This window comes from Colletotrichum siamense, assembly GCF_013390195.1.
Source record: "Colletotrichum siamense strain Cg363 chromosome Unknown KSG_Cg363_contig04, whole genome shotgun sequence".
Lineage (NCBI taxonomy): Eukaryota > Fungi > Ascomycota > Sordariomycetes > Glomerellales > Glomerellaceae > Colletotrichum > Colletotrichum siamense.
The window spans coordinates 1,692,078-1,714,656 of NW_023501017.1; the positions used below are offsets into that span (position 1 = coordinate 1,692,078).

The 22,579-nt window shown below is 55.9% G+C and overlaps 6 protein-coding genes across 6 annotated transcripts; 5 read left to right on the plus strand and 1 right to left on the minus strand.

The window, feature by feature from the left end:
* Window positions 1-1,364: 1,364 nt before the first annotated feature.
* CGCS363_v006404 (Vacuolar morphogenesis protein 7-like protein) lies at window positions 1,365-2,462 on the plus strand (the record flags this gene model as incomplete). The annotated part of the gene is made up of 1 exon (XM_036638253.1): window positions 1,365-2,462. The coding sequence occupies one exon, from the start codon at window positions 1,365-1,367 to the stop codon at window positions 2,460-2,462; it is 1,098 nt and encodes a 365-aa protein (XP_036496067.1).
* Window positions 2,463-6,417: 3,955 nt separating this feature from the next.
* On the plus strand, window positions 6,418-9,096 carry CGCS363_v006405 (Reticulocyte-binding protein 2-like protein a; the record flags this gene model as incomplete). The annotated part of the gene is made up of 4 exons (XM_036638254.1): window positions 6,418-7,972; window positions 8,035-8,234; window positions 8,296-8,616; window positions 8,878-9,096. The coding sequence occupies 4 exons, from the start codon at window positions 6,418-6,420 to the stop codon at window positions 9,094-9,096; spliced, it is 2,295 nt and encodes a 764-aa protein (XP_036496068.1).
* Window positions 9,097-10,713: 1,617 nt separating this feature from the next.
* On the plus strand, window positions 10,714-12,673 carry AMI1-3 (Amidase 1; the record flags this gene model as incomplete). The annotated part of the gene is made up of 2 exons (XM_036638255.1): window positions 10,714-12,094; window positions 12,147-12,673. 2 exons carry the CDS (start codon window positions 10,714-10,716, stop codon window positions 12,671-12,673), a joined length of 1,908 nt encoding a protein of 635 aa, XP_036496069.1.
* A 3,873-nt stretch (window positions 12,674-16,546) lies between these two features.
* CGCS363_v006407 (Secondary metabolism regulator LAE1) lies at window positions 16,547-18,189 on the plus strand (the record flags this gene model as incomplete). Its single annotated transcript, XM_036638256.1, has 9 exons — window positions 16,547-16,762; window positions 16,818-16,849; window positions 16,900-16,985; window positions 17,043-17,065; window positions 17,125-17,254; window positions 17,311-17,386; window positions 17,447-17,584; window positions 17,673-18,092; window positions 18,141-18,189. The coding sequence occupies 9 exons, from the start codon at window positions 16,547-16,549 to the stop codon at window positions 18,187-18,189; spliced, it is 1,170 nt and encodes a 389-aa protein (XP_036496070.1).
* Window positions 18,190-19,339: 1,150 nt separating this feature from the next.
* CGCS363_v006408 (Uncharacterized protein) lies at window positions 19,340-20,271 on the plus strand (the record flags this gene model as incomplete). The annotated part of the gene is made up of 2 exons (XM_036638257.1): window positions 19,340-19,765; window positions 19,828-20,271. The coding sequence occupies 2 exons, from the start codon at window positions 19,340-19,342 to the stop codon at window positions 20,269-20,271; spliced, it is 870 nt and encodes a 289-aa protein (XP_036496074.1).
* A 721-nt stretch (window positions 20,272-20,992) lies between these two features.
* CGCS363_v006409 (uncharacterized protein) lies at window positions 20,993-21,730 on the minus strand (the record flags this gene model as incomplete). Its single annotated transcript, XM_036638258.1, has 1 exon — window positions 20,993-21,730. One exon carries the CDS (start codon window positions 21,728-21,730, stop codon window positions 20,993-20,995), a length of 738 nt encoding a protein of 245 aa, XP_036496075.1.
* Window positions 21,731-22,579: the final 849 nt, after the last annotated feature.

Below are 22,579 nucleotides of genomic sequence, written 5' to 3' on the forward strand. Positions count from 1 at the left end.
GGTGCCATGGACCAAGGTGTGAGGAGGGCGCGGGCATACCCAAGACTATTGGATGGGCATGCAGATTGGGGTTTAAGCAAAAGCACATGGGTTTGGCTGTAGTACAAATACCCTGAGGCACGTAATAATCGTACACTGGCGATGAGGCTGAGCAGCACTCGGACGGCGTTGGCAGCCTGGAATAGGGTCGGCCGGCTGGTCAGAGCTTGCGGCGCTCTTGTCCCAGCATGAGCAGTCATGATAGAATCAAAACTTTTTGGTCTGGGAACCCCGAGTCATTTATGTGGGCGCTGTGTGAGTGAGAGCGAGGCACGTCTGGTCCCGGACCACGCGTCCGAGACGGCTCAGACGATTCGTATGGGGTATTTTGGTTCGGCACAGTAGTAGTCTGTCTGGGCTGAGAGTGATCCTCCCAAGTTTCAATCTACTAGTCGTCGGAGAGGTGAAGCTTATGCATGAACATGACTACTGCATTTCGGATGAATATTCTGGAAGGCTTCTTCTCGCGCTGTCACTCAGTTCAGTCGATCTAGTGTGGAAATACGGACAATGGCAGCTGTCATGGCAGAGAAGACGGTGTGCCCGCGATGAGCAGACACAGCGTCGTATCCATCTCAGTCGGGATCTTCAGGCAGTGACAATCACTCGGGCTTCGGTGTCTCTCTTTGGCCCTCGTCATGAGCCCAAGCCCAGGCCCTTCCTGATGAGGTGTCCCAGATATGCGGTCATTCCTGCGGCAGGCTCCAGTTTAGTGGTTCCATGCATGCGCCACAGGCGTCAAACAGCGCACACGACCACCAGCCTCCCCCTCAGGCTGCTATCTTTCAGACCCAGGCACGCCCAGGAACCCAGGAACCTGCCACTCAACAGTGGGCCGTCGTCGTTTTTTAAGGAACCGACCACCTGCGTCTCGCGCCCGGCCGCAGCACACCTCGCTGGAGCATTGCATACGTTCGCTGCGCTGCTGCTCACCGGACTGGACTGGAACGTGAACCTTGATTGCATCTCCCCGGGACCTGACGCAAGCAACGAACCAAATCCGTCCTTCAACAACATTGATTTTTACCAGCACGACGACGCACTCGACAACGTTTACGATTGTGTTTCATTTACGAATTATCCACATCATCCCTTCGACGACGCCATTGCGACTGCTAGCAAGCAACAACCACCCACGCCATCCGACTAAGCCACTTACACTCCCACCCGACGAAGCGAGCGAGCGAACCATCACCGCAAGCCAGCCCAGCTCAGCTCATCCGAGCCCAAGCTCGTCCAAACCCGATCAACGTCCCATCATCTCCAATCGTCGAAAGAACCAAAGAAAAAAACCTTCCCATCCGTTCACAACAACCGCCGTCACAATGGCTCCCCCGGCCGAGATCTCCATCCCCTCGACCATCCTCTCGACTGGCGAAGCGAAGCCCTACACCCTCTACAATATCACCCTCCGCCTGCCCCTGCGCTCCTTCGTCGTCCAGAAGCGATACTCCGACTTCGCCACCCTCCACCAGTCCCTCACGGAACAGGTCGGCGCCCCGCCCCCGAAGCCGCTGCCCGGCAAGTCCTGGTTCAAGTCCACCGTCTCCTCCCCGGACCTGACGGAGCAGCGCCGCCAGGGCCTCGAGGCCTACCTCCGCGCCATCGCCGAGTCCCCCGACCGCCGCTGGCGAGACACCTCCGCCTGGCGCTCCTTCCTCAACCTCCCTAGCACCGGCGGCGGCAGCACCAGCAACTCCGCCGCGAGCGCCCACGGCCTGATCACCAGCGGCCGCGCCGGCGCCGCGGACCCGACGACCTGGCTCGACCTGCACCGCGAGATGAAGAGCAACCTCCACGAGGCACGGCTGAGCCTGTCGCGCAGGGACGCCGCGGCGGAAAACAACAACAGCACCGCGGCGGCGGAGGCCGGCGCCGCGGCGAAGAGGGCGCTCGTCAAGGCGGGCACGCTGATCGGGAACCTCACCGCGGGGCTGCGCACGATGCAGGAGAAGGGCGCCCTCGGCGACGGCGAGCTGCGCAGGCGGCGCGACCTGCTGTCCTCGGCGCGGGTCGACAGGGAGGGCCTGGAGCGGCTGAGCAACAGCATGTCGCAGAACGGCCGGGCCGCCAGGGAAGGGTGGGCCTCGTCGGGGGACAAGGCGGCGCTGCTGGGAGGGGCTGCCGGCAGCAGCAGCGGGGCGCGGACCGGCGGGCGGGTTCTCGGCGCGCCGCTGCCCGAGACGGAGCGCACGCGGGAGCTGGACAACGACGGGGTCGTGCTGCTGCAGCGGCAGATGATGAGCGAGCAGGACGAGCAGGTGAACACGCTCGCGGCGATCGTGCGGCGGCAGAAGGAGATGGGCCTGCAGATCAACGACGAGGTGGAGGCGCAGACCAAGATGCTCGACCGGGTCAACGAGGACGCCGACCGCGTCGGCGGCAAGATCAAGGTCGCGAACCGGCGCATCGGCAAGTTCTGACTGCGGCGCGCCGTCGGGGTCGTCGCGCGGGTCGTCGTCGCGGCGATGGAGGTCGTCGTCTGGCTGCTTTGGGTCGGGGCCGCGGTTTGGGATGCTTTTGCGTGGTGTATGGAGTTGGGCTCTCTTCTTTTCGTTGCAAGGAAAGCATGACTGACCGGGGGAAATTTTGTTCTTACTACGGCATTTCAACTTGCAACACAATTAGCGACAGGTTTTAGGTTGTCGCCCATGATCGCCTTCACCAACTCCTGTTTTGTCTTTTTTTTTTTTCTTCTTACGCAAAGGCATGACGGAAGCGGGCTGGGAAAGGGGGAACTCAGATTGTGCTATGGCGAGCCCGTTCTGGATGGGTTAACGAGAGATGGGAAATTCTGAGATGCGTTTGGATGCGCGTATATAATCACGACGGAGGAAATGAGATTGGACAGTGTGATAGGAATGAATACCAAGGCTGCTTTGGCGTTTACGTATGGTCTTGTATCCTTCTGGTGCGATGGTCCTGCTGGCAAGTACGTACTGTCTCAAGGCTGAGAAGTGCGATCGAGGCATAAATACCTCTGAAGAGTGCGGCCTTTTTATTTGCGATCACCAATACTTGGTCTTGATAGCGCTGAGTGGTTTGAGTATTGCCATAACCGTGTTGCGGAATACGCAAGAGAAGGGCGTCGTGTGACCGATCTTCGGTTGAGCCTGCGGTGTACAACGTCATGGTAATCAACACGAGTATTGGATGCGAATAGCCTCACGATAGTAGTGGCGGACCACAGCTGGGTGATAGACAGCGACAACTGAACATCCATGAGAGGCGTGTCAAGCGGATAGACCAGCCAAGCAGAGCTTTACATACCAAAACTTTGCAGCAATCCGCATCATTGCGGTAAATCCAACCAGCTGAGTTCGTTCACTGCATTTATAGATTATTACATCCTGGTACTCGACCTAGAACTGTGGCAGATGGCTTGATCGCACGCCACGGAGCCGATCTCGACAATGTGACTTGGGGTTCAACCGTGAGTGAATAATTCGGCGACGTTTTATCAATACCTGCTCTTGATCTTGTCTGGTTTCGCGCCGGAATCGTCTGCAACGCATTTTTGTTTGCCACCGAGTTTCTGGTAAACACCATGAGAACTCATCCTAAGCAATGTTCGAGGTTGCCATGCTCTAGAGATTCAATCATGACCCTCGCTCCCAATACTGCGGTCGCACTCAATAACACGAGTTTGTGAGATGCCTAAGACTGCAGCATCCTTCCACCTCTCGCTGTCATCACCAGCCTGGTGCTCGGCATCGACCCGGAGCTAATGTGTCAAGTCATCCCACGACTGCGGGATGCAAGGAGAGCCGCATGACGGGAGTTGTTGACACTGGACGCGACGGAGTGTGGCCGCGGACCGTTCCTCATGCACATGCAGACGGTGCTTATTAGGTTGACCCCTGCCCATGGGGTTGCATGCATGTAGCGCTTGTCACATCGCTCTCTTTTCTTTCAAAATTCATTTCTCGTGGGGAGAAGAAGAAGGTTGAAGCGCCGCCCTAGCCTCGACGCTACGTTTGATCGTAACGATGCCTTGGATGTTGGCAGTGGTGATCATGTCCGAGGCCCTGGCAGTTTGTTGACCACCCCGGAATTACTGACGTCTTCTCCGCCGTCGTCACCGCAAAACACCGGTTTTGCCCTCGACCCGGAACGTCGAAAGCGTTGCCGGCCGGCAGGCTCCAGTCGTTCCAGAAACGTTTAAGCGTGGGCGTGAGCAGCGCCCACATGGTGACATCTGATACGTCACTCGAGCTCGTGGTGCAAGGGACTTCCCGCGGTTGCCGGGCAACGAGACCGTTTGGGTGGGAAGAGCGAGGGACAAAGCTCCACTGTCCGGCTTGCGCACCGCAACGGTTGGCGGTCGAGAGTGTGAAAGAAGAGTTGAGACAAAGTCACAGTTGGCGCCCAACGAGTCCGACGGTAGCGATTGTGGCCCCCATTGTGACCGTCGCTGTTGCATTCGCAATCGCAATCTTAACCGATCACCCGCAGGATTCGAGGTTCGTCTCGAAGGGACGTCCCAGACATCTGGTAGGGACGGAAGGAAGAGGGCCTCTCCCTTCGCAACGGGGCACTGGCGGAGGCCGTGGGTGAAGCGTTCCTCGCCAGCTGGCATATGGCCTTTTCCTCATGAGGCATTGCTGAACAATGCTGGCGCCGACGCCTCCCGGGGAGGATAGCCTCAGACTCCGCGATTCGCTGCCGGGGGTGGATCTCAACCCCAGCGAGGCACCGCTTCAGGACCACAGGCGAGTGTGCCAAGGGCCTCTCATAGGCAGGAGATTGAGCAATTTCTTGGGATTGGGCCGCCGGCCAGAAGTCTGCAGAAGTCTGCTCGAAAGCGAGAGCGGGGAGAGGGGTTCTTTGGCTGCGGTGTTTGCTTGACGATGGGCGGTGGACATGGCAACGGGGGGAGTTTGTTTTGGCGATCTGTTGGTGGTGAGTGGTCGAGGGTTTCGATATGCTTTGTGGCCTCTTCCAGTTGGACGATGGGCGGTGTGTATGTTCGTATTTGCATGGCAGCAGCTGTAGGCATCTGCAGTCGTAAGCAGCCAGGAACCAGTGGCCATCGCGATGACGGCCAAACCACTCGATCGTGGAAGGTGGGATGAACAGTTGCTGGGATGAGGGGAGTAACACGATGCGAACTGAAGGCATCGTGGGCAGTAGCATGAGTCGGGGGCGGAGGTTGGAGCTCGGTCATCCGCCTGTTTGGCTTTTTTCAGGGTCTTGCCGGCGCAGGGAACATCCTCTGAGCGAAAGAGGCAGAGGCCGTGGCTGGGACCCAATGCATGATGGCTGTCTTCTGCCGTGCGACTCTTCAACGGTCTTGCGTCTTGTTCTGTTGAATGCTGCCGGATGATAACCCCCAGGCGATGCATGCAGACGCAACGAACACAAGATCAGAAGCAAAGCAAACTATGAGGCTAACCTCAGACTGTAAGAAGGCCCAGCTGGTGACAGCACCTGCCATTTGGTAACCTAAGACAGCGCTGATGTCTATCAAATGTCACCATCCTTCGCTTAGCCGGCTGATGCGGTTGACAGGGAGGTCAGTGAGCTCCAGGTGGGTCCCTGCCCGCTGGAGCAACAGCGTCCAGTGGGCTGACGGTGGGAGAACAGCCACTGAGACTGCGCAGCCTGTCACTAGCGCCCAGTCACACCCCCCAAGAACTGCGGTTCCCCTCCACTCCTCAGTGAGGCCAGACCTGTCCAATTGCCATGAGAAATTCCCAAAGTAAACACAAAAGAATTCCTCCCCCTTCCCGCTTGCCTCTTCTCGTCACATCTTCCCTCAACACCTCGCTCAAAATCGACCTCCACCAAGAGCGGTTCTCGTGATACCATCCCGATCCGTCCCTCGACCTGCCCTACTAACCGGCAGGTCGATTACGACAACAACAATTCTGTCTCATTGCCCCGCGATCGGACGCAATCCAGCCAGCTAAGCACCACCGCCAGTCGAAGAAAAAAAAAGAGCGCGAGGCCGGAGCGACAGCCCAGCAGCTGCAACCACACTGTCAATCGACAAATCCGCGATACCCGCTCCGTCGCTTTGACATCCGTCTTTGCCCGTCCTCTATTCTGGGTTTTTGGCGTTTGTTTTTGCTTTCTTGCTGCTTGTGAGTCCGAAACCTCCCAAGCAAGACCATGACCTTCCTGTTCCTCCCGACTTTTTTTTTTTTTTCTGGTCCCTCCATCACCACATGCCAACCGCTCCTCTAATGCTGGACACAATGCTCATGACCTCTATGCAGACGCTTCACGACTTTACGATTGCCAATGGCCCTACACAGATACCACTAGAGCTCTTCATTTCACCCCGAGACTGAGTCTCATTCGAGCTGTAAAGCTCGATCCGACCAGCTACTCCAGCCAACCGACCTCAACCGCAAGTGCTGAGGTCTCCACGACATGAGCGGACCTCCTCCGCCACCGCCTCACGGCGAGAATCCCAAGACCACAGCCGGCTCTCCCCCGCCTGGCGCTGGCTTGGGGCCCGGCAATTACGACATATTCGTCATTCCCCAGCGCGATAAGGGCGGCGGCTTCATCTACCTTCCGTCCCTTGCGCCCAATGGCCCCAGCTTCGCAGCCGGCTTTGCCTGCGCCCTGGTCATGGTCGTCATGTTCCAGAGCATGGCCCCAGCCTTTCGCACATGGTGGGGAACCTACCAGGGCATGGGAAACATGGGAATGTCGCTCCTCGTCATCGCCGTCGGTGTAGGAGCATGGGCATGGGGCAAGTCGCAAGCCCAGCCGTCTGCCTCAAACGGCAACGGCCCCAACGGCGGTTGGCGTACAGGCCCGGGAGGATATGGTTCTTACGCGGGCAGCGGCAACTTCGCCAACGGCTTCCCCGGAACCGGTGCTCCTCCTCCCCCTCCACCTCATGGCACTCCCCCTCACGGCAGCCAAAATACCGGTCATTCGAGCGGTTCCAGCTATGGGTCGGGAAATGGGGGGCCTAGGTCTTCCTGGCAAGAACGACCACAAGGGCCTCCTCCTCCGCCACCCCGTCAGCCAGAGCCCGAGCCTGAGCCCGAGCCTGAACCCGAACCAGAGCCTCGCAAGCCGGATCCTCCTCCAAAGGCGAGGCCTGAACCAAAACCCGAACCTAAACCGGAGCCCAAACCGGAACCCAAGCCGGAACCCAAGCCGGAACCCAAACCTGAGCCCAAGCCAGAGCCGAAGCCTGAACCCAAGACTTCACCACAGAAACCGCCACAGAAATCCCAATGGGAGAAGGCTAGAGAGGAGACGAGAAAGCGCGAGGAAGAGCGCAAGGCCAAGGAAGAGGAGGAGAGGCGCAAGGCCGAGACGGCCCGCAAGCTGAGAGAGTTCCGGGAAAGAGAAGCCCGTGAACGTGCCCGGCGAGACAGAGAGGAGCGTGAGAGACGGGAGAGGATCGAGCAAGACATTCGCGAAAAGGAGGAACTCAAGCAGAAGCTGGAGATTGAGCGACAGGAGAGGGAAAAGCTCCAACGCGAAAAGGAAAAGGCCGAGCAGGAGGCCAAGGAGGCCAAGGAGCGTGCCGAGAAGGCGGCCAAGGAACGCGAAGCCCAGGTCAACAAGGAGCGTGCAGACAAGGAGCGTGAGGAGGCGCGCAAGAAAGAGGCGGCCGAAGCTGCTGCCCGCAAGGCCCGCGTCGAGGCACAGCTCGAAGCCTTTCGGAAAGCCAAGCGAGAGCGTGAAGCTGCCGAGAAGGCCAAGAAGGATCGTGAAGAAGCAGAGAAGAAGAAGGCGGAGGAGGAAGCTGCCCGCCGGGCCAAGGAGGAGGCGGAGCGCATCGCAAGGGAAGAGGCGGAACGAAAGGCAGAGGCTGAACGAAAGGCAGAGGCCGAAAGAAGGGCAGAGGCCGAACGAAAGGCCGAAGCAGAGCGCAAGGCCAAAGAAGCAGCAGAGGAGGCCGCGAGAAACACTCGCAAGAGTGGCTCTTACGCCTTCTCGTCGGTCGGTGAGAAGACAAGTATGTGGCCCAACGGCCGACCTCCCGCTCCCCCCACCTCCCCATCCGTGGCTTCGTCACAGCCATCGAGACCTCCCCCGTCCGCCGCGTCGTCTGCTCCCCCAAGACCTCCCCCGTCTGCGTCTTCTTCTGCTCCCCCAAGACCCCCTCCATCTGCCAGCTCTGTGCCACCAAGACCTGCACCTTCTGCGACATCCTCGAACACATCGCGACCAGCGCCTTCGACAGCATCCTCGAACACGGCGAGACAGCCCCCGAGGCCGTCAGCACGAACAGAGCGAACCGTCGACGAAGAGCAATACTCGTACCGACCATACGATAAGCCGAAGCACAAGCCGGCATCTTCCATCGGCTCCGAGTCATCATGGGCCCCGTCGGCCACGACTACGCGAACGACACCGCCGCCTAGCATGCGTGCTCCGTACACGACGAAAGACCCCGACAAGATTGTCATCAGGGCGGTCTATCTGTTCATGAATCAGTTTGCCAAGACCCCAGCCAGCCAGCTCGTGTCGGGGTTTGGCACAGTGACAGATGGACTTATCCTGCGGATAACGACCGAAGGCCTCTTCATCGACGACGATGTCCGCGGCGTCCCGCAGCGCGAGTGGGACGTCAAGGCCTGGACATTAAAGCTGGTCGAGGTATGGTGCCCCCCGCACTGCTTGAATTCCGCTGCTGCTGCTTCTACCCCGTCGAATTCTGCAAACCATCCCTCTGGCTTGTTTCAAAAAATAGCGAATCAGCGAGCGCGTACGGCGGATAGAGGCGCCACCAAAATGCTCACGGGAGACGAAGCTGATGCCTACCTGACCGAAATGTTGCGTGCTTGCAAGAATTGCTGCCGTCTTGGCTTGTGCGACACAAAGTTCAAAGATACTAATATCCCATCTTCGACCGGGCAGACTGGGGAGTGGAGACACAAGAGCCTCCACGTCCTGCGCGCAACTATTCGAGATCAAGAAGGCAAGCGTTACATGTTTGTCCTGGACGAAGAGGAGGCCTGGAAGGTCGCCGTCGGCGTGCAGAGGCTGCGCAAGGGCACCCAGGTGCGCTCGCTGGGCGTCAGCGGCATGTCTGCGTCCGATGCCAGAGGCACACTCGAGACCCTTGGCTGGGGTTAAATGCTTGCTGCCGACTTTTGCAGCTTGAAGGTCGACATCTTGTCGTCGATAATATCTAAACGGCTGAGAGGATGACGGGCAGGCAGACTGCTATTTATGAGGCATCGAAGGAAAGACGCGGGACGTGCCAGATGAGCATTTCAGTTTGGACGTGGAATTCGGTTGCATAGCAGAGCGAGGGTGGCACATTCCAGGGAGACTGGATCAAAACATGGCAATGATTTCTACAGCATCGGTGGGCCGGCTTGGTCCACCTTAGGATACCTCCAGCTTTCGGACTTCATCACCGGTTTGACGTCTCAATGGGTCGTCTGCGGGTGGTGATGGTTTGGTTAATGATGATACGATTTTACACATTTTGCGCGGTGTTGTCCAGCCACTCGACTTTGCAGATTAAGCTCTGGCTGCCAACCAGGCAACCCCAGCGTTGGAGTTGTTCTCCGATGGGGTCATCCTTGTCGGGCTTATCACCCTCGACATCGGTTGGTCAGCACTGTGATTGCTAACCAGCTTTTGTTTACTCTAGTGCCTACTAAACGGACCCTGAGAAAACCCTCTAATCCGGGAATGGATGACTCCTTGGCACTGACGTCGTCTTTCGTAACGGAGGTCAGTGTTATCACCATGTCTTATCTGCAAGAAGAGGTTTGTCAATGATCGGTGAGGGCCTCCGGGCGAAGGGTCTTGGCCCCCACTTGGAGTATCTCCAGAGGTAAAGAGGGAAAGACCTCGTATCCTCCAACTTTGTAATTCATCCGACAAATGTTCTTGGAGACGTGGTGGTCAGCCTCCATCGGGCGTGTTTGTTATAAGTCCGCGTGGTTCATGAGGCAGAAGCTGACGCAATAACAGGCAAGGTACTTTTTTTGACGACGGAAGTACCATAAAGTTTACCGTGCCGTTGGACAGGCACGTTGACAGGTCCGGTCCGCGTGTGGGGGAACCGTCTGCTTGGGACGGCGAACGCCCGTTGGATCTTGCACCCCGCGGCGATGGACTGTGAATTGTTTCACACCCAAACTTCTATTTCAAAATCTTGCAATATCGCCTCTTGGCCATAAAGACGTTGTCTTCACAGTTGTCTCCCGATGTCATCCTTTTCGGCATTTACTTGTCGGCAAATTCCCGCTCGTCCAATCTGCCGGCCCCCCGGTAAACAGCTCGCCCCCCGGCCCATTCCCGACATCGGCCGGAAACCTCGACGCCGCGATAACACCTCCTCCCCCGTCCCAAAAGTTCCCCCCTCCATTGAATGACCAAGAGAAACATTCTTCACCGAAAGAAAAACGGGTCCGGCCTCTGCTTAGTCGGCAGACCCCCGCTCGACTACCGGGAAGCATCAAAGCTAGCGATGCAACTGAGGAGTCCCGCGATAAGCCAACCCCCGGCGGCCGCCCCATGCAGAGAGAGATGATTGCATATTGCTTATGGCAGAGGTCCTGATTCTAAGGAATAAGCAGCGCGCACTTATCAGTCAGGGCTGCAAGCGAATTTCTCAATCGGTTTCCTTTGGAGCAGTGCTCCAATGAGGTTATAAAGATGCTGCCGTCGTTGCATTCCAGGCCGTCCGGCTCACCTCACCAGCCGTGATCTTCTCACCCCTCTCGACAGTCAATGATGAAGGCCTTTGCTTTCCTCACGCTGGCCGGCGCCGCCGTCGCCGACCTCGTGACGACCGGTGCCTCGCTCAAGCTCGACGATGTATACTACTTCGTCTCCCCGTTCTCCCAGGGCAAACCCTCCAACGCCTCGCTGGACCTCAAGAACCTACCGCGTGCCTTCGGCTTCACACCCATCACCGTAGTCGCCGAGACTGTGGCCTCACACGACCTGACGAGCCTCTTCAGCAACTGGACAGCCCAGGATGACGTCTGGCAGCCCGCCTTCCTCAACGCCATCTTCCTCGCCGGGGCCGGCTCCAAGTCTACATACGCTCGCGGCAACACCACCTCCGCCGTCCTCCCGCTATCCAAGCTCGCCTCGATCCCGTCCGGCCCCTACTTCCTCGACACCACCACCGGGGAGGTCCACCAGGCCTTCCGCCTATACCCCGACTTCGCCGGCGCCTTCTCCGAGTCCCTTCTCCAAACGCCCGAGGGCACCTTCCAGACCCTCTCCGCGCAGGTCCCCGCCTCCGCGTCGCTGACCGTCGGCGTTCCCTCGCGGCTGTACTTCACACCCACACCCGAGAAGCCCCTCGCCGGCGTCCGCGTCGGCGTCAAGGACATCTACTCCCTCGCCGGCGTCAAGGGCTCCAACGGCAACCGCGCGTGGTACGGCCTGTACCCGCCCGCCGCCAAGACCGGCACCGCCATCCAGAACCTCATCGACGCCGGCGCCGTCGTCGTCGGCTTCCAGAAGCCCAGCCAGTTCGCCAACGGCGAGACCGCCACCGCCGACTGGGTCGACTACCACGCGCCCTTCAACCCGCGCGGCGACGGCTACAACGACCCCTCGTCGAGCTCCTCGGGCGCCGGCGCGAGCGTCGCCAGCTACGAGTGGCTCGACATCGCCGTCGGCAGCGACACCGGCGGCTCGATCCGCGGGCCGTCGGGCGTGCAAGGCTTGTTCGGCAACCGGCCGTCGCACGACCTCGTGAGCCTGGATGAGGTGATGCCGCTCTCGCCGACGCTGGATACGCCGGGCTTCCTGACGCGGGACCCGCGCATCTGGGACGCGGCGCAGAAGGCGCTTTACAGGGAGAACTACACGTCCTTTGCGGCGGCGGAGGTGGTGTACCCCAAGACGGTGTATACCCTCGGCTTCCCCTCGGACGAGACCCCCGCGGGCCAGATGCTGAACAAGTTCGCGGCGAGCCTGGCGGCGTTCCTAGACACGAACGTGACTGAATTCAACCTGACGGAGGCGTGGGCTTCGACGGGCCCGGAGAGTGTGAAGGATTTGAGTCTGACGGAGGTGCTGGGCGCGACGTATGCCACGCTCATCACCAAGGAGCAGACTGCCCTTGTCAGGGACCCGTTTTACGCAGACTATGCTGGTGAGTTTCGGCTGTATTCCAAAAGTTGATAATAGTCACTAACACAACGCAGCCGCCCACGACGGCCGCCGCCCGTTCGTCAACCCCGTCCCCCTCGCCCGCTGGGCCTGGGGCGACACGCAGCCCGCCTCCGCGCTCGACGACGCCAAGGCGAACAAGACGCTCTTCATGGACTGGTTCAACACGGCGGTCCTCGCCCCCACCCCTTCCGCCGGCTCGTGCTCCTCCGGGTTCCTGCTCTACGTCGGCAGCGCCGGCACCGCGAGCCCGCGCAACGCGTACCTCGAGGCGCCGAGCACGCCGCCGCTGGGTTTCAGCAACGGCCGGCTGTCGGTGTTCAGCGGCGCGCCGGACCACGTGTTTCCGGTGGGCCAGGTGGGCAGTGTGAGCGCGGTCACGAACCACACGGAGGTGCTGCCGGTGACGGTGGATGTTATGGCGGCGAGGGGGTGCGATGGGCTGATTGCGAGGCTGGCGATGGATTTGGTGGAGGAGGGGTTGGTGGTGGTGCCGGAGGTCGGGGCGGGGTTGGATGGCGGGGAGATTTTGATGAGGAGGGATGTGGAGGAGTGGGTTTAGAGCAGGTTAATGATAATGTATTGATGTGAAAGCGAATAAAGAAGACCACTTACAAGAGGTTTGGTTCTTGACATCGTCGATACCCTATCGAGGATGTCAATCCTACAAGTGTGATAATGATATGATAAACCCACACTGCCCACCCAAAATACGACCTCGAATGCGTCTAACACAGGATTTCACCATGCTAAGGCGGCCTGATGCCTTGCAGATGCTTTTCTCCGTTGGGGCAGGCTTTCCGCTCATCAATCAGCTCGCGATCAGCCTGTCAATACGCAGATGGGGAACTCAGTCCGCATCTGCGAGTTGCCTCGAGTTGCCTTGATTCTCGAACCAATGAGCGTGCTGCGAGAGCTAGAACACGCAGCTGCGCAGAGCATCAACGCCATCAATCATTGGGCAGACGATAAAGGTGGTGGGGTATTTGCCCAGGACCAAGTTGACCAGATCGGCATAGATGTTTAAAAACGTTGTTCGCTCTTCTCATAAGCCGTTTTATAACGCCGTGCCTTTCAATCACCCAAGTTCCATGCTACCTTAGCAACCCAACGACAAAGCAAGCATATCATGGAGCCCGAGATGGAGGACGGCCGCTCTCTCGGGCTCTGTCAGTCTTAAGTCATATCGATGGTAAGAGAATTCACCCGATGATCATTGACTGAGGAAATCTCATACTGACTCATTGGAATCTCAGAATACCTACTTCACTGGGAAGCAGCTCCGCGGCTTCAATGACGGAGCTTTCAGGGCTGCAGTTGGCGCGCTGCAGAAACCCAACATCTCGAACGTAATTCGACTATATTGGAACAGACATGAGGCCTACAGCCACCGACAGGGGAATGATCAATTTTCAAGATGGACATTCCAGCGTATGTCGGGCTTGCATCAGGGTGAGCCCTATCTACACGGCGATCTCGAGCCAGAGAGCATCCCATAATTTGGCCAGAATGCATCGTTCTGGCTAAATTAGAGGATGCATTCTGGCCAAATTATGGGATGCTCTCTGGCTCGAGATCGCCGTGTAGGCCATAGGACTTACACTTGAAGCACACTCGATGTCCGACCACGGTTCGGCAGGATTTCACTCCACGCAAAATTCACATATCAAAGAAACATAAGCATAGATTGGTCTTCTATCCTCCAACAAAGACACAAGAAGACCGGCACGAAGCCTCACGGTCCAAAAAGATCCGGATGTTGAACTGGGTTCTTGTCGGATCTTATTTGGGTGGCTTACTTCAAGACTGTAAGGCTTGACAACCTTTTGAACGCCCTGGACGTGGATGCTGACCGCAAAAGTAGAAGCGAGGAACTCTTCCGGCTTTTGTTTTATCTCAAATCAACGGCACAGAATGTGGGTTTCAAGTCATATTCCGTTTTTGCCCGTCTTGAAGCTCATGATCGTCGAATAATTCCCGTTACTTCTGACCATTCAATAACAGCTTTGTAGTTCACGATCATCCAATAATTTCAAATTACTTCTCAATCTGGGCACTGCTCCGCTGTCGCCGTCTTGAGTTTCCTGCAGCACCGCCTCTTTCAATCGTTGCCAAACAGATGCACTGAAGCTTCGGCAGTGGCTTCTATTTCGACTCCGCTCATGGCTCGATCCGGGACTACCATGCTGCAGAAAGGAAATTCGGGGACAGTCAACATATCTTGCCTTGAGGATAAGAATTGGGACGAGTACGGCGTCCATGATGCTCTGCAACACAACCTACTTGCCGATGGAAATTACTCCGTCTATATGGTGACAACTCCTTCTGACAGACAGTCGAATTCGCCGTCGCCGCTAATCTAAGGTGTACAGGATACCTCGACAGAATGTTCGGCACCCTCTATCATTTCGGCATGGGCTTCCACGAGTCCAGAATCCATCTCAGCCTCGCCAGAGGTCAAAACGTGGATCAACATTGTTGACAACAATTATTGCAGCTTACCGTTCAACAATTCGGAGCTATTAGGGCAGTCAACTCTGCCTTCGTCACGAAAACGGAGTCCGCCATCACCGCCAGCGAGGCCTGTAGCAGACACCAAGCCGGAGAAAACCACCACATATCTACCCACATCACGAACCTCACCTACTTGTCCACCAAATATGTTTGGGTCTGAAGACACGAAGAATTCGTCACTTTTCCCTTGTCCCTTTTATCATCATGACCCGGCAAAGTATAGTACCCAGCTGTGGCGCTCGTGCATGGGACCTGGTTGGACTATACCCAGACTGAAGTAAGGCAGCTGCCAGCTGTAGGCGGTTTGTTTCTGACAGATATATAGCAGTTGGCTGATCAAGTGACAGAGAACACATATATCGTCGGCACTGTTTGCCGGAGCATGCTTGCCAACGATGTCTAGCAGAATTCAACTCACAATCTGAGTTGGCAGACCACGAGAAATACCCTCGCTGCCCCGCACTGTCCGACTCAGCTAGCGGCAAGATTGGCAAGTCGAAGAAAGACCGAATTCGCCCACGACGTGCGAAGATGCCGGATTACGAGAAGTGGGTGGTCATATATCGAATCTTATTCGACAGCGACCCCGTAAGGGTTTCTCCGTCATGTATGCATACCATTCATCTAGACTCGCATATTACTGTGCTCATTCTTAACCAACAACACTAACCATGAATCCCAGATACTCAGAGCAGCGAGTCCTCGCAGCCAACAGAGAGCCCGGAGACATTAAAGAGTTTTGAGCACTACCTGCGGACCAGGAAGCGTCTTGATGGTAGCGAGAGTGCGAGCGAAGAAGTTCAAATCTGCCTGAATCTAATTCGAGAATGGCGCGAAGAGCAGGATGCACCCCGCCCAAGACAAGCTTCTCGAGAGCCCTCCATTGTACCCAATGGCGGTTTCACACTCATCGACGCTTCGCAGGTGTCCCAAAACGAAGTAGCATCGTGGCCTGGTGTCGGTAACGAAGAGGGATGTTTAGATTGGTCTTTGATGGATGAGCTATATAACACTGATGTTTCGGATCAGTGGTTGTTGGATTCGTTTTCTTACGAGCCTCCAGGAGATGTTTCATGGGATTATGTTTACCAGTGCTTCAGGGATATATCTTAGACTTTAGATTTCATATGTTGAATGTTTTCAACCTTTGAAGTATGATATGTTGGTTCAACCTTTGCCAGTAGAGCTTATCCGACGCCCCATGTCGTATCTCAGGCTTTGGGAGCATGTGTCTTCTACCCAGATGTCACTTGATTTCAAATTGACCCATTATTGTTCAAATATTCTCGCTTCTGCTAATGACCTAGCCGATGTTGTCTTAGTGCTGTAGGCATCTCTATTCGCTAGAATATGAGCTTCCTTCTCGCTTCCAACACGGAGCCGGCTTCAACGGCCGCCAGCAGTGGAGCCGCCATCATCGGGAGTAGATTTTTGCAGAAAGCTATCCTATCCCTTCGGTTGACCATCCGCAGAAGGTAGAAAAGCCAATCGCTGAACTCGAGCTTAACTTTCCTCCTGTTCTTTCTACTATCAGGCAGGTATGGTCAGAAACACCAGAAATGGCAGTGGAACCCCTTAAATGGGCCGTAACGTAAACCTGAGCTTGCGCACATGAACCAACAGCTCGCTGCAGCCGAAGCGGACGAATGAGATTGATCTATCAGTCACCTACCAACAAAGAACCCAGATGATGAACATGTTTTGTCCTGCACCTCCATTCCTGCGTGCATGAGTGGCGTGTTATCACACAGACTTTCTCGGACTAGGAAGGAGGGAATCAATATAAAACCCCGCCTTCATCCAACCACCCCTGACGATGTTTCCCCTCGTCATCCCATGGTAAAATTGTTCTCTCCTGCAACCACCACATTGGCACAACTCTCGATCGATTCTCATGCCGCAATATTCGTCGTTGCAAATCATGGATGGCTCTTCGAAAAAGAATCCTAGCCCACCACGAGCGGTCGAGTCCACTCCAGGTGCGGCGGACCCGGCTTCTCCCCCTGGTCGTGTCGCTGAGCAATCCACTTCCGGCCCGGCTACATCGCCTCAAGCATCTTCCCCTCACGCCGCCGAAGGTGCTTCCAATGCATCTGAAACTGATGATGTTGCTCTCGAGGCGGACGCTGGGAACACGGTTAGATTGTTACGCTCGAAACTCTCGGCGCGAACTATGCTGACCTGGAAGCCAGCCCAACGATCCTGCGGAGATGGATGAGCGCATGTACGACTTCTCCCTATTGTTTACTGGATCAATCTTAATGGTTTACTTAGCTCCAACTACACTGCTTCGCTGGCCTCAAGTGTCGTCGATTACCCCATCGAATATGGACGCCGCTACCACGCTTTCCGGCCTGGAGGTGAGTGATCCCCTGCGTCAACATAGTGACAAACTCTCCGTCCACTAATATCATCAGTCTACGCATTTCCGAACGACGAGGTTGGTCTCTTATTCAGAACTCTCATCACGCGTAACCTGCAGTACTGACCATTGCATAGGCTGAAATGGACCGCCTCGACATGTCTCATGCGGTGAAAGTAAGATCAATCGGCAACAAGCTCTTCCTAGCACCTCTCGAGAAGGAGAAGGTTCACAGAATTCTTGACATCGGAACAGGAACTGGGATTTGTACACACCGAGAGCAACCCAGGTTCAGATATTTGCATGCTAACTTCATTGTGCAGGGGCAATTGAGATGGGCGATGTCTTTGAAAATGCAGAGATTATTGGCATTGATTTGAGTCCTATCCAGCCGAAATGGTAGGTTCTGCTCCGTTGCCTTTATCTTTCATAGGAACTGGTGGCCAATGGATGAAACAGGGTTCCTCCGAATGTGAAGTTCGAAGTCGACGATGTCGAGAGTCCTTGGATTGTGAGTCGCAAGTATGACTACATCATGTGCAGACACATGGTCGCCTCAATCTTGGACTGGCCGAAGCTTGTCCGCAATATCTACGAGTAAGTTATCTCCCTTCAACTGCCAGCTTCCAGGACTATTTCCAGAGGACGCGCATCACAATCCCACCACTTACACATCAATGTCCAGCAACTTGGAACCAGGTGGTTGGGCCGAATTTCAAGAATTATCAGTGAAGTACCACACTCAAGACGGAACATTCACCGAAGACCACGCAACATACAAGTGGAATAGGACCCTGATCGAGGCCTGTAAGATGATTGGCCGTGACGCCTGCCCAGGACCGAAAGTCGAGGGCTGGGTGCGGGATCAAGGATTCCGGAATGTACACCACCAAAAGTTCATGCTCCCGGTTGGCCCCTGGCCCAAGGACCCCCACTACCGAGATATTGGCATGCTCAATCTGGCCCAGACACTGGAAGGTCTGGAGGGCTTCTCCTTGAAGCTCTTCTGCGGTGTCCTCGGACGAACGAAAGAGGAGGTGTTTGTTGAGCTTTCGCAGGTGCGAAAAGAGCTGAAGACGGGCGCGTTCCATGCCATGTTTGACTTGTAAGTGATGAAGAGCCGAGCTCTGAGCATGATGCTGATGCTGTGCAGACACGTTGTCTATGGACAGAAGCCCTTTGAGACGGAGGCAGAAGAATGAGCTACACGGGTAGCCAGAGCCTGGCCTACACGACAGGAAATCTTTCTTTCGAGACACAAATTAGCAACAGCAGTCTTTGTTATTTGGTGCAGCAACATGTTCACCCAGCCACAGAATTGACCAAGTATTATGAGGGTTGGTGCGCAGTAAGCATTTGCTCCTTCAGCGCCCCTGATCAACTCAGTGTTACTTGGAATCGCTCCCCAAGAATGATGTCTGAGACGATCTATCTTCGACTTGGCAAAAGACCCAAACTAAACTTGAAGATTGGTCAAGCAAGTTCGACCTATTTCCCAGATACGTAAGGCTTTCTACATGCTGTAGCAACTTATGCGAGATGTCGGACCAGAAGAGAGGTTTGCCATCTCCCAGTCCTCCGAACGTTCCGTGATAAATGCAACATCGTCGGGACGCTCTTGGTAATATCCGGAGTCATCCAGGGCCGCATCGGCGGGAGAGCGGAGCGCTCCGTTGTCATAACGCGGAGGACGTACTCCCAGGCGGCCCCGTCCCCGCGTCATCCGGACCTTCGGCGACACGCCGATCCAATCAGTCATCAAGGAACCGCAATCATCATGCAATCTCCAGTGGAAAAGGAAGCCTACAAGTCAAGACAGATGAACGGTCTTCGGTGACTCTCTCTCCTCCGCATCAAGCCGCCTCAGCTCCCCCGCACACCAGCATCATCCCATCTTTTTCCCCAGGTTTAGACTCCAACCTCCCCGCTTCCCACGCAAGTTGGAAGTCTCCAAAACGCAATTCGTTGGAGAAAGGAGAGAAGGTGCCCACATCATACCTCGGCTCCAGCAAGTCTTGAGATCCTTGTAAGCATCGATAAGTGCTGCAATAAGTCCAACCGTCCCTCCCGCGTCTTCAACATCATCGTCGCCGGTCTTCTCCAGAAGGACTCCATCATCGCTGTACAGATACTCGGTCTTCTCCAGCAGTAGCAGACTCGAAAGACGGATCCTCGGAGCCTCGGTTGGCCCACATATGCAACGCCGTCCATCCCATCCATCCCGTTCGGCTTCGTCGACAGACATTGTATAAGTCCACAAGTGATCCCAAGCTCAACGGCGCGGTCTAAGCTCTGCCAGCACACGTCTAGCACGCTCACAAGATCTCACAAGACATTCAACCTTCATTGACAATGACAACATCCCAAGCCTCCCCCAGCTCCAGCTACCAACACCTCATCGACCACGTCGAAGAGCACGGCTACGTAATCATCCCCGACGCCTTCACCGAGGCCGAGATCGAGGAAGCCACCAGCGAACTCGCCCGCCTCGCAGCCGACGCCGCCTCCGCCGGGCCCGCAGGCGGCGACCGCGCCGGCCGCAACGACTTCGAGGGCCTCAACACCAAACGCATCTACGCCCTCCTCAACAAGTCCCCCGTCTTCCAGAAGTTCCCCCTGCACCCGGCCCTGCTCGCCCTCAACGACCACTTCCTCGACCCGGGCTTCCTCCTCAACTCGTTTCACAGCGTGTACATCCAGCCCGGCGAGGCGCCGCAGATGCTCCACCACGATGATGGGTTCGTGACTGTCCCGCGGCCCCATCGTCCGTTTGGCACCGTAAGGGGACAAACCCCATACCTCTCAAGTAGCCTTGAGTTTGCGTGACTGACCTATGACAGGGCGTCATGGTCGCAATAGACGACTTCACCCCCACCAACGGCGCCACCGTCGTGATCCCGGGCTCCCACAAATGGGGCGACAAGGATCACGACCGCGCCCCCCGACGCGAGGACGCCGTCCCCGTGATCATGTCCCGCGGCAGCGCCGTCTTCTTCGTCGGCACACTCTGGCACGGCGGCGGGCAGAACGTTTCCGACCGCGAGCGCAGGAGCATGACCGTGCAGTACTGCCAGCCCTGGATCCGCCCGCTCGAGAACCAGATCCTCGCCGTCGACTGGGACAAGCTGGACGGCATGCCGCGGCGGCTGGTGGACATGCTCGGGTATGGAGTGGGCTCGCCGTTTATCGGGTACGCGGATGGGATTCACCCGTGGAAGGTGGCGCAGAGGCGGATTAGGGAGCAGAAGGAGCTGCGGGCTGGGGCGCGGCAGGGGAGGTTGTGAGATGGGATGTTTTGATATGTATGGCTTTTAGATTGGCACAGGGTTTTGGGGGTATGATAGAATTGAGCTGTTCTTTACCAATGCCATCCATTTTGTCTATCCGGTATTGACAAGAGACTGACTTCGGTCCCAGAATTTTGCATAACTATAAGGGAGTCTATGGTCCTTATTGCCCCTTTGATCATTGCCATCGTCCTTATTTGCCTCACTTCCACTCTTATCGTGCTTGTCGTCGTCATCTCCATGACCTATAACCCCTTCCCGGATTAGTCAAAGGGCTCCGCCCAAGTATCAACATTCCAAATCAACGATAACAGAACAACGTCCATGAGAGATTTGCGATAGGCACTATGCTTGATTTGTAGCGATCCACGTAAACTCAATCTGTCTAATTTGACAAGAGGTAAAGCTCGGGTTGAACCATTGATCTTGTACTGGCTTAACAGACGGCTTGAAATCGCTCTGTAAGACCTATTCCACCTCAGTCCCTGCTCCATTTCATCTTTCCTTCCACTGAATACCTCGAGCTCGTTGTCGAGAAGTTTGATGTGAGCTTCAGTCTCATCTGACTCGAGGTCAACCCTCAAAGCTACTCCATGCTGCCGGTTGTAGAGAGCTTGGAGGACGGCTATCATCGTTGAACAATGAGAAATCTGCCCATTCTACCAGCGGTATGGGTACTGACTGACGCCGGTGATTTCCATGGCAAACTCGCTCCCATTTATCGTCTCTCAAATCTCTTCCTTGATACTTTCGTAGTCCTCTTGGTGACGGTCGTCGTAGTCGTACCGTCGCTCCCGGTTCTTGTCGTCGTGGTTGTCTTGGTGCGAGTCTTCTTGCTGGAAATCGGTACCAACTCGCCCTGTTGACGTCGTACAACCCTTTTCTCCATGACTTCATCGTCCTCTGATCCCTCCCCACGGTTTAGACTGGTCCCATCGTCTCCCGTAGGGTCATCTTGTCGTCCTTCGTGCGACAGTAAACGAGCCTGAGAGTTCGTCGCCTCCAGGTCAACATCTGAGCCTGCCGTGCTGTCGAACCACTCTGGAACTGCCTCGTCCGGGTCCCCACGATCCGGTGACAGTGAGCCCGCCCCCCTGATACGTCTTCTCTTCCGCGCCGGCCGCTCATGCTCCTCCTCCGCATTCTCTTCTTCTTCTTCCTCCTCCTCCCCCTCCTCTTCGTCCCAGTTCTCACCCTCCTCGCCATCCACATGGCCCTGACGTCTGCCTCCCAGTTCGTGGTCCATCGAAGCGAGTCTCTCTTTGTGCTTCAAAACGAGGCCCTGCATCCAAGCCGGTATGCTTCTTAACCAATCATCAAAGTCTTTCTGGGACACAGGCGCTCCCGTATAGTCGACGAGTTTGCCCGGGACCCACCGTAACGGGCGTTGGATCTGATGCTCGTCCTCGTCGCCCCTGGCGCGCTTCCTGCCGCTTCTCTCTTCCTGATCGGTCATCGTAATTTTTGTTGTAACAAAGCCGAGATACTGTGCGACTGGTGGTAATTTGAAGGTGAGTCTTGGTGGTTGTTGTTTGCCGGTGAGGTAAGTGGACGAGTGTTGGCAGTGAAGAACTGGAAGGAGAAGGTGGTGGTCAGATGGGTGAGGAAGGCGCGACTTACACGTTCAAACCAATTTTTTTCCGTGGCAGCAAAGAAAATCTTATGCTTGTTCTATTGTAGCTCTTTGGTCGAGGCATGTCTATGTGTCCTTCAAATCTGTTCCTTCTCCTCGTCGCAGCTGGTTAATGTTTCTGCGGACCACTTACATCAGATAGCTGTCAGCCTCATGCACCACTACAAATCCACGAGACGCTGAAAATGCTAAGAGAATCAACACACATAGTTGTAATAACAAAATAAAATACATTACAATTCTCCGATCTTCAACCCCGCCCTTGGCTGGCAAAAAGAAAGTGTAGCTCTTTTCTTCGCGGAAGTACCTGCCTCAACGGAGCGGCTTCAAAATTTGAAGTGCAACACTAGACGAGGAGCTCTTACATCTTCGAATGCTTGCACCTGACAAAGCGAATAAGACAGGATCAGCACGTCCAAGAAAGGATCAGCGCTCTCACATCGGATCGTCGTTGCACAAAGTTTAGTTTGAACCCACAAAATCTGCAGCCAGCCCAGCCCAGCGGTTTCGTTGGTGTTGGTGGCTTGGACAAACCTGCATGAGAGGCAAACAAGCTATCGGGTCCGAGGACTAATCTCACACCCAATCATCTTTCATCACCTTGTCGCGCAAAGAAGGCTCAAAGTGTTTGCTACTTATTGATTGTGTTGAGATGACCATGATAGGTCGTTG